Raw genomic sequence first — 10,844 nt, 5'->3', positions numbered from 1 at the left:
TTAAGTTATAAAACATATGATTTTATTATTTTTAAATAATTATTATTGTATAATATCTCAAAAATATCATATTTTAATTTGTTTAATTATTTATTATTTTAAAATAATTATCATTGTAAAATATCTAAAAAATATCTTATTTTAATTTGTTTAATTATTTATAATTTTTAAATAATTATTATTGTAAAATATCTCAAAATATTATATTTTAATTTTTTTAATTTTTAATTTTATTTTATTTAAATTTAAGTGTTTACAAACTACCGTTAAATATAAGAATATTCTGTTAAATATAAAAATATTCCATTAAAGTTAACATTAAAATAATAAAAAATCGTTAAAACAAAAAAATTTCATTACCTACATCTTTATTATATAGAAGAGATATAGTTTAAAAAATATTTATGGTGACCAATCATGATTTTAAAAAATAAACACGTGAGAGCATGATTTTTTTAATTATTATTTTAGAATTAATATCCAACATTTCATACTAGAATGGGGCAGGCTGCTACACTACTTATTTTAATTTACATTTTTGATGGGTCTCACCACCAACTTTGCCACTGGATTGGTTTAGATCTGATTGATGTATAAATATAAATATAAATATATATATATATATATTAACATTATTATTAATAAGACTTGTAATCTTTCACTCTATCATTTCTATAATAAGGATTTGTTTGTTTGGTATGTGTTGACGCGGTTCTTCGCCAACAGGTAATTAAGAGAATGAGAGAAAATGATTAGTGCTAAATGTGAACCGAAATAGATATATGATCTTAGAGGACGAAATGGGTGACTCAAGACACGGTTTTTAAGTGGTTCGAAGGTTAAAATCCTCCTACTCCACTAGGTAAGACACCCACGGTGGGGTTGGGCCGTGCGGCCCATTACTTCCTTACCTATTTATTTGACCACACTTATGTGTCAGGTTTATGAATTAATCATGAATGTCACAGAATTGATACGACAAGTAAGAAGGTCACGGGATGACCTCCCTACCAACTTCCAGGTGCCTTCTCCTATAAATATGGAGACCTTGGGAGTTGATAGGGGTTGGAAAAATAATCTCTTGTAAGAAATACTTTGTAACCAAATACTCAGTATAGATCAATAATATTGACTAGTGGAGTAGGAGGATTTTAACCTTCGAACTACTTAAAAACCGTGTCTTGAGTCACCCCTTTCGTCCTCTAAGATCATATATCTATTTCGGTTCACATTTAGCACTAATCATTTTCTCTCATTCTCTTAATTACCTGTTGGCGAAGAACCACGTTAACAGTATGTAAATACTTAATTGGTATTTTGTGTTTTATTAAAATACACATTTGGAATTCAGCTTAAATTTTGGTTTTTAAGGTTAGGGTGTTGATTTTAATTTTTGGGTCTAAGTTTATGGGTTAGATTTTATTTTTATTTTTGTTTATTTTTAATTGATTAATTTATAAAAAACATTTTTTCGTTTTTATTTTATTATTCAAAAAATATTTTAAAATCATATTAAAATAAAAAAATAAAAAAAATCAAATAAATCATTAAAATGAGGGGCAATATGGTCACATTTAAAATTTAGGTTGACCATATTTTTGCGTAGGGTATCAAACAAATACGAATTGCAAACAGAGGGTACCAAATGATCATTATTATAATAAAAAGAATTGCTAAGGGGCACCACTAATGCCCAACACCACAAGTAGGTGATATATCGCTATTGGTGCAATCCAATATCTGGTCACACTTATTTGAATTTAATAAGTATTATGGGATATTGCTAACCAATTATGAGGTGAGGCCTCATGTGGTGTTGGACACCTTAAGGTATCAAATAGCAACACTTTTATTATAAACATAAGATACCAAGTGTGTATTTCAATCAAACACATGGTATCAAATGAGTCAAAATGAATATTTACCCTAAAATTAAATTGAACTCGATTAATTTTTAAGATTAGATTGAATTGGAATAGATTAATATTAATATTGAGATTAGAGAAATTCACAACTTCATGTTTTATTTGTTACATTTTTATAATTTTAGTATATATATAGTATAATAAGTACATAGTTTTGTAGATGTTGGGTATATGTTTGGTATCAAATACAAAGATTATATTTCTATAATTAAAAACTCTATTTTTGAAAGAAAAAAACTCAATTTTTTAAAAATAAATTACTTTCAAGAAAAACTTTTACTAATAAGTTTTATATGTTTCTATATAATAAAATGACGAGACTAAATAAAATAGTAACGCACAAGACCTATTTTATCCCACGTTTATAAGGAATAAATCAAATAAAAAAATGAGACTATATTTTAATGTATTTACTACATGGGTTAAAATAGTTCCTTTCTATTATTGTTTCTAAATAATTACATTTATAGCCAAAATTAATATAAAGATATTCTTTTAAGTACATATTTACACTTTACTAAAATTACTAAAATATATAATTTTAAATATTTTATTTTATTTGTAGTATTTTAGACTCGAGAAGTACACTAGTACACACCCTAACTTATTAGAATTAAAATTTTAATTTTTTCCCCTTAAATTAAATTATGGAGATAATACTAGTTTGATCCCTTATTTTTAATTAAAATTATAGTATGGACCCTTGTGTTTTAATTAAAACTTTGAAAATAGTATTTTTGAAAACCTAAGGTAGTATTTTTGAAAAAAAAATAAAGTACCATAAAAAAGTAAAAAAAAAAACAAAAAAAAAATATTTATGAAAAAAACTCATTTTTATAATCATTTTGCATAATAATTTTATTTTGATAATTCATAAGAAAAATTATCTTCTAAACACACTTGATATTCTGATTAACACAATTAACACCCTAATGAAAAATACCCATTACCAAAAAATATATATATATATTTTGCAAAGTGTGACTTAAAAAAATGTTTTCATTAATTACTATGTTAATAATTTAGGTCACGTTTGGTTGGAGGAAATGAAAATGAAGGAATAAGAATGTGAATGAAAAAAATAATAAATAGGAATAGAATGGAGTAAAAATTAACATAAATAAACAAAATTGATAAAAATTATTAAAAAATTTCACTCTTGCATTAGAATCGTCTTTCCTCCTATTTTCAAACGAAATAATCATTTCAATACTTTAAAATGCAGCCAAACATCACCTAAGTTGTTTCTCCTTGTCCTTGATTTATGTCATCCAAACATGCCCTAGATCTTTGAGACTGCCACTACTGGTTGGCCTTGGCCACACAATTATATTAATACAGGTGTATTGTCACTAACATTTTTATTTATTAATTAGAATTTTGTACTATTGTGGCTAACATTATTGATGGTAGCGACATAAAAGATGATAACAACAACTCTTTCTTCCCTAAATAATGGAGTGTGAATGAGTGATTTTTTTTTAATTTTTTTTTACAGTACTCATTATTATGTCAACTTTTACCATTTAGTATATCAAAATGTAAAAATACAACTATGATGAGATAATTAATACATATTTAGTTGAAAAGTCTATGAAGCCTTTGGTTATAAATACTGGCATTTCAAGCAAGGTTGCCACACGCTCAAAACCTTCTCTCTCTTTCGATCTAAACTTTCCTCTTCAGAAAATGGATCCTTACAAGGTATTATTATTTATTACATATATATATATATATTTAATTTTGTTATAATAATAAATCTAAAATAACCCATATAATCTTGTTTTCGAAAGACATATATATGTTTTAATATATTAATTATAGTTCATTATATTCTAATGACGCTTTTGTATTCAAACCCTAATCATCATCATCATCATCATCAGATTATTCTTGTTCTGTACTTATTTTTTATTCCAAAATAAAAAAGAGTATCTGATCTGAGTTTTACACGAGAGTTTTTTTCTTTTCTTTTAGCACATGTGTCATTCTAATAATTTGTTTATTAGTCAGTTTTCAAAAACGTTGTTTATAATCTCATTAATCTTATTAATTTGATCCCCAGTTGATGATTAAAATATATATCATACTAAAGTTGTCATCATGTATATAATTATTAAATATATCACTTGATCTACACTATATACTAGCTTATACAGACTAAAATACAATTATAAGAATAAAAAAAAATATATGATCTTGATTTATCAATAAAAAATCTACTCGATCTAGTCATCTTTGCCACTCATCTCAGTCAGTCAATTTACTTTCAAGAAACTCATTAATAATTAATCTTTTTCTGGGTTTATCATTATTATTCATAAACTTATATATATTTGTATATATATTTATAAATAATGGATTTGGTTGGTGTTTGGACATGCAGTACCGACCATCGAGTGCTTACAACGCACCTTTCATGACTACTAATGCCGGAGCTCCGGTTTACAACAATGAGTCGGCTTTAACTGTCGGACCAAGAGGTATTTTTTATTTTTTGTTTTTATTATTCATTTTTCATTGTCTTTTTTTTTTTTTTTTTTAATATTTATTCTTATGGGATAATAATAATAATATGATGTCGACTTGTGAACTTTGGCCTCATATCTGCACAATCTACCAAAAATATAAATATATATAATATGACACGTGCCTTGTTACGTATTTTTATTTATTTTATATTTTATAATAAATATAAATACATACTTGTACTATCTCTGTCAAACCGATCATGTTGTTGTGTATCTATACTCAAAATATGTACTTAAATATTATAAATAATATTGTGTTATTATTTTTTAAAATAATGAATCGTAATTAAATAAATATGATTAGTTAAAATTAGGACCCACAATTTTAAAAAGTAATATCACATCACTATTTATAATATTTGAATTCATGTATCATTATTCAAAATAAATATAAAGTTGGTACAAGATGATTGAATAAAAAATTAAATTTATATAAAATAACAATAAAGTAGGACATTAGGTGATTAGTCTTGTTTGATTAAAAATAGGTCACCATTACTAGGCCCCACCATGATTTTTATATTTATGTGCTATAGTTTTCATCATTTATTGACATTAAGCAAACAATTATCCACCTCTTTGCTCAAAATTTATTATTATTATTATTATACTTTTTTTTTTTATACATACCTTATAAAATTATATTTCTTACCACACGAGTTTTAAACTCACTTATTATACTCACACAAAGATTTTTCATATAGTAAACTAAGATTTCAGGGATATGTACAGAAAGATAATTGAGATTTTGTGGGTTTGAACATAGATCTATAAATAGTGAAGTTATAGGGTAAAAAAATAATTATTATCTTTTTGAATTTTTTTTACTAACGATAATTCTGTACTAAAAGGTGGGTGTGGATTGAAAAAAAAGTGGTGACGACAGAAAAATCAACAAAAAGTTGAAAAATAATTGACTTTTTTTAAAAAAAATTATGTTTTCTTTTGGATCTTTCTGAAAGTTATTTTTTTTAAAAAAATATATTAAAGATACCGTTTTCATATTAAATAGTAACACATCTATATAAGAATAATTTTATTTTTATTATAAAAAATTTAGTCTCAGTTAAGACTATTTCTAAATAAGATTAACTTCTAAAATGTAATTAGTTATACGTTTTTTAAATCCTGCATTAAAAAATTATACCCATATATAGTAATAATGATATATACAATCAAATAAATATATATATTATGTTATTTATTTGTACTCAAAAATAAAAATCAAAGATTATGTAAGAAATAAATCTTTTATTTCACATCTGAATTACTTTTAATTATGTAATAATTTATTAGAGATTTTGTTATAACCTCTTCTTTATAATATAATTAGTTTGGTCCCAATATTATCTCATAGAGGTTTTACTGTATATATCAATCATATGTAACAAATATACTGTACAATTTATATAAAATATTTACCTCTAGTATATATTTTTTAAATATAAAAAATGTTTGAAAGAATTTGTCGGCATCATCTATGGGCCGAATAGCATGGGCCCACATAGGTCTAGGCTTTTTGTAGGATTAAGTAGGTGGGCCAATCAGCCCAATAAATTTCTTCAGAACTGGGACCACATTATCTTTAGATCATTGGGCTTCCTTAAAAGCCTAGCGTGTCATGTTATAGATACACTGAGGAAAATATGGGCCGATAAAAGTGGGCCAGGCTCCTCAAAGCCTGGCGGACTGGTCCCTTAGAGGCCCAGTTAGGATTTTTAGTATTTTAAAATTTAGTTATTAGTTATTAATTTGGCGGGGGGACTCGGGGGCATGCAATTCAACTTGTAAATGCATATAAATATATTCTCAGCAAAATTATAAGTATAAATGGAGGTAATTTAATTTGGATAGTTGCAGTTGATCTCTGTGAATAATTTGTTGTAGTTGATGATTAATCTTCCCAAGTCACAAGATGTTTTTTTTTCAAAAAAAAAAAAAAAATTCTTGGCACCCTTTAACGTGTTTGACAAAAGGTCTGAGTGAAAGTCTTCTTGTTTTTGTGTTGGACAGGTCCAATCCTTTTGGAGGATTATCATCTGGTGGAGAAGATTGCTAACTTCACTAGGGAAAGGATGCCCGAGCGTATTGTCCATGCCAGGGGAGCCAGTGCTAAGGGTTTCTTTGAGGTGACTCATGATGTTTCTCACCTCACCTGTGCTGACTTCCTCCGAGCTCCTGGAGTTCAGACACCTGTCATTGTTCGCTTCTCCACTGTCATCCATGAACGTGGTAGCCCTGAAACCATTAGAGACCCTCGTGGTTTTGCAGTCAAGTTCTACACCAGAGAGGTAAAGCTTTCAATTTTATTGTGCTCTATTCGATATAGTGAATGACCATGTTACTAGCTAGTTAGCTAGCATAGTTGGTTTAAATTTTTGTCTGTTCATAACGTGTACTTTACGTTTTCGTGCTCGCAGGGTAATTTCGATATTGTGGGAAACAACTTTCCTGTGTTTTTCATCCGTGATGGAATCCAATTCCCTGATGTGATCCATGCCTTTAAGCCCAACCCTAAGTCTCACATCCAGGAGTACTGGAGGGTGCTTGACTTCTTGTCATTCCATCCCGAAAGTATGCTCACCTTCGCCTGGCTATTCGATGATGTGGGTGTTCCACAAAATTACAGGCACATGGAAGGTTTTGGTGTTCACACCTTTACTTTGGTTAACAAGGCTGGAAAGGTAACCTTTGTGAAGTTCCACTGGAAGCCCACCTGTGGTGTTAAGTCCATGTTGGAGGAAGAGGCCATCAGGGTTGGAGGAACCAACCACAGCCATGCCACCCAAGATCTTTATGAGTCAATTGCCTCTGGAAACTACCCTGAGTGGAAGCTGTACATCCAAACACTTGATCCTGCTGATGAGGACAAGTTTGACTTTGACATACTAGACACAACACAAATCTGGCCTGAGGACCTCATTCCTCTTCACCCAGTTGGTCGTTTGGTTCTCAACAGGAACATTGACAACTTCTTTGCAGAGAACGAACAACTCGCCATGAACCCTGCCCATACCGTCCCTGGTATCCACTATTCTGATGACAAGATGCTTCAGGCTCGTCTCTTCGCTTACAGTGATACTCACAGATACCGCATTGGAGTGAACTACCTTCAACTCCCTGTTAACGCTCCCAAGTGTGCCCACCACAACAATCACTATGATGGTTGCATGAATTTCACTCACAGAGATGAGGAGGTAACAGAAATTCCTCCCTCCTTTGCCAACCAGCCCTTATAGTTTGCTCCTTTGCTTATTCATATATTATGTTTCTGGGGTTTGTTTAGTTTGGTTCTAATCAGATACTGTTTTTCTCTTCTTTGTTTTAGATTGACTACTTCCCTTCAAGGTATGATTCTTGTCGCCATGCTGAGCAATTCCCCATTCCTGCTAAAATCATCCATGGAAAGCGTGAAAGGGTAACTATTCATCACTGGAGTCATATAATTCAATCTAGGAAAAATATCTCCATACTAATACATTGGTATATATGTTGAATTTTTTTTGGTGAATACAGTGTACTATTCCAAAGGAGGACAACTTTACCCAAGCTGGTGTGAGATACCGATCTTGGGCACCAGACAGGTACATACATATGTGGTCATTCAACCATGTCAAAAACAATATTGAAGTGTTTGATTTCATGTGTATGCAATGCACCAATGTAGAGAGTTTGGCTAATTTTTCCCTTACATTACATTTATGCAGACAAGACAGATTTGTCAAGCGATGGGTGGATGTGTTGGCTGACCACCGTGTCACCCATGAGATCCGCAGCATCTGGATCTCCTACCTGTCTCAGGTCAGTTTCCAACATATGCACTTCTGTTAACTGTTGAATAATGCTCTTTTACTGATGTTATGTTCTCTATTGGTATTGGTTTCTACAGACGGACAAGTCTCTCGGTCAGAAGGTAGCTTCTCGTCTCAATGTTAGGCCTAACATTTGAGCGCGGACAGCAGGCACGCATGCGAGATGTTTTTAAGTTTCGAACTGTGCAAGAAGGAAACTAAATGGTGAAAAGTGCGGGATATAAATATGGAACGATAAATAACTCTTGTGTACCCTCTTGTGTACTCTATTCTGTACTCTTATGTTGTGTTATGTTATGTTCTATCCTGAAACTCTTATGTACACTATTTATCGAACTTAATAAATGCTGGTCATGTGTACCAGTTTCATATTTGGTTTCCTTTGTTGTACTGTTCCATTCAACCAAATGAATGTGTCACTGTACTAATAAGTACTCAATGGGGTTGATTATGCTCCCAAATCAAACTTTTATCCTTTTTATTCGCTCAAGCAAGCTTTGTTAGATCAAACGGTTCGAGGGTATTGATGATGCAATGCCGAATCTTTAATGGCTTGTTTATCATTATCTGTTATCAACAGGTGATTGAATTAACATTTAACCTTGTGTGTTTTGATATACAGAAAGAGATTGGTTTTTATTTGATTACGCTAATTGCTGCTTTCTTTTAGTTATGAACAGGCAAGCATTAGCATACTCCTTCAGCTCAGCAACTGGTACTGCAAAATCTACTATTGATAAACTGGTACTTCTACTGTAAACTTAGTCATGTGTTCATATATCAATTCTATGCATGAAATTATCAGTTTACTTATTCTGTTTTTCCACATATTTTATGATGATGTGTTTCTAGTGTAGAAGATGTAAAGCAATGGGATTTGGCACTAACAATTCCTAGGCTTCTAAATTCAAATCAAGGTTAGTTCTCACAACACTTCATTACATGTTATGTGGAGCTTAATAACATAATTAAACATAAATTTATCCGCCCAACAAAAGAGTAATAATAAGTCTTGACTCTGTTGAAGAAGAATTAATATTCATAAGGACCAAGTCTCAGTAGTCAACAGTGTGTGTTTGGAAACTTCCTTTTAAGTCTCATTACTGCAATTGCCATTGATCGTTTCTTATGACTATTTTATTTGCACTTTTATTGCAATCCCTATACTTAATTCACTTAGCCAAGATAGAAAAAGAGGGGAAAAAACAATATTCTAACAAAATATTTTAAATATGGGCAATGAGACAAACCTCCCACAGACCTAAAAACATGGCACCAAGAAGCACAATGCCCATATCTTACAAATTGTAGAGAATTGGCCTTTTACACTTTTGATTACCAAAATTTGCCTTACCATATAAGTCTCTCTAGGGATGTAAACGGGGCGGGGCAGGATCGGGGATGGCAACCCCTTCCCCGCTCTGTCTCGAGGTTGAGGCCCCAGGTATCCGTTTAATAAAAATGTTTAATTTTTTTTTTCTAAAATTGATAAAATAAATTAAAATAATTAATACTTTTTAATATAAAATAATTAAAAAACAATAAATTATACCATTAATAAATATATATATATTTTACATAAATTATTATATTATATATTTTAAAGAATATTTATATTAAAAATATAAATTACAGGGCGAGTTCGGAATGAGGGTCATGTCCCCCGCTACATTAGTGGCAGGACCCTACTCCGCGGGTTAAATTGACATCCCTAAGTCTCTCCTTCCCATCTCAATAACGTGATACTAGAAAAAGAAAAAAAAAACAGAAAAAGAATACGACTAAAAAAATCTCATGTCTTTATGATTATTGGTACTACCCTTCTCACAAAAAAAAAGAGTCTAAAATAATCTTATACTTTTGTATATAGTGAACAGAATCCAATGCCTTTATACATATGTGTATGTATTTATACATACACATATATACTGTCATAACCAATCAACAAACATAGAAATTGAAGGCAGAAAGTGACATTTTCCTCTTAGTTCTTGAATAGAGTAGCAGTGGATAGAGTTTGATAAAATCAAGAAATCTATTGATTTTTTGTTTTCTTTTTATTACGAAAAATATATATAATATTCAAACAATATTTTAACATTAAATAAGAGAAATTCCCCTTGAATCCAAAAATTATGATATATTTTTTTTCCTTCTACAAAGGAAGAAGTAACATAAAATGCCCCTAAAGCAAGGCCAAAAGACCAGGGACTGATATTAAAACTTGTTGTCCCTCTGATTTGGGTTGCCAAGTCCTGATTTGATAAGGTTTTCACGTTTTTCTATATTAAATTGTCAAATGTGAATTGAATACCAACCCCATACAAATAAAAATAAAAATAATAAAGATGTCATTTTAGAAAGAAAAAGAAAAATAGTGAGTAGTGGGCCCAGAAAAACAGGCTTCGGCCTTTGTGGCAGAATCTCAGCCTTACGGCCCATTACGAACCTTATCACCGTCTATTTCTCATAAAACACCAAAAAGATTAGTTTTGGGAGGAGCACACGACTCAAGGCTCTTTTATGCATACGTGGCATATCTTTAATGGTCCACGTCATCTACTGCTCAAGTGGTT

At 30.3% G+C, this 10,844-nt stretch overlaps 1 protein-coding gene across 1 annotated transcript; it reads left to right on the top strand.

The window, feature by feature from the left end:
- The first annotated feature begins 3,478 nt into the window (after positions 1-3,478).
- Positions 3,479-8,639, top strand: LOC133804057 (catalase-2-like). Its single transcript, XM_062242206.1, has 8 exons — positions 3,479-3,629; positions 4,312-4,408; positions 6,470-6,747; positions 6,877-7,653; positions 7,785-7,874; positions 7,973-8,040; positions 8,164-8,257; positions 8,346-8,639. Exons 1-8 carry the CDS (start codon positions 3,519-3,521, stop codon positions 8,403-8,405), a joined length of 1,575 nt encoding a protein of 524 aa, XP_062098190.1. The 5' UTR covers positions 3,479-3,518; the 3' UTR covers positions 8,406-8,639.
- The last annotated feature ends 2,205 nt before the right edge of the window (positions 8,640-10,844 follow it).

The sequence above is a fragment of the Humulus lupulus genome, chromosome X, assembly GCF_963169125.1.
Source record: "Humulus lupulus chromosome X, drHumLupu1.1, whole genome shotgun sequence".
Taxonomy (NCBI): domain Eukaryota; kingdom Viridiplantae; phylum Streptophyta; class Magnoliopsida; order Rosales; family Cannabaceae; genus Humulus; species Humulus lupulus.
This window is presented reverse-complemented; position numbering and strand designations above follow the sequence as displayed.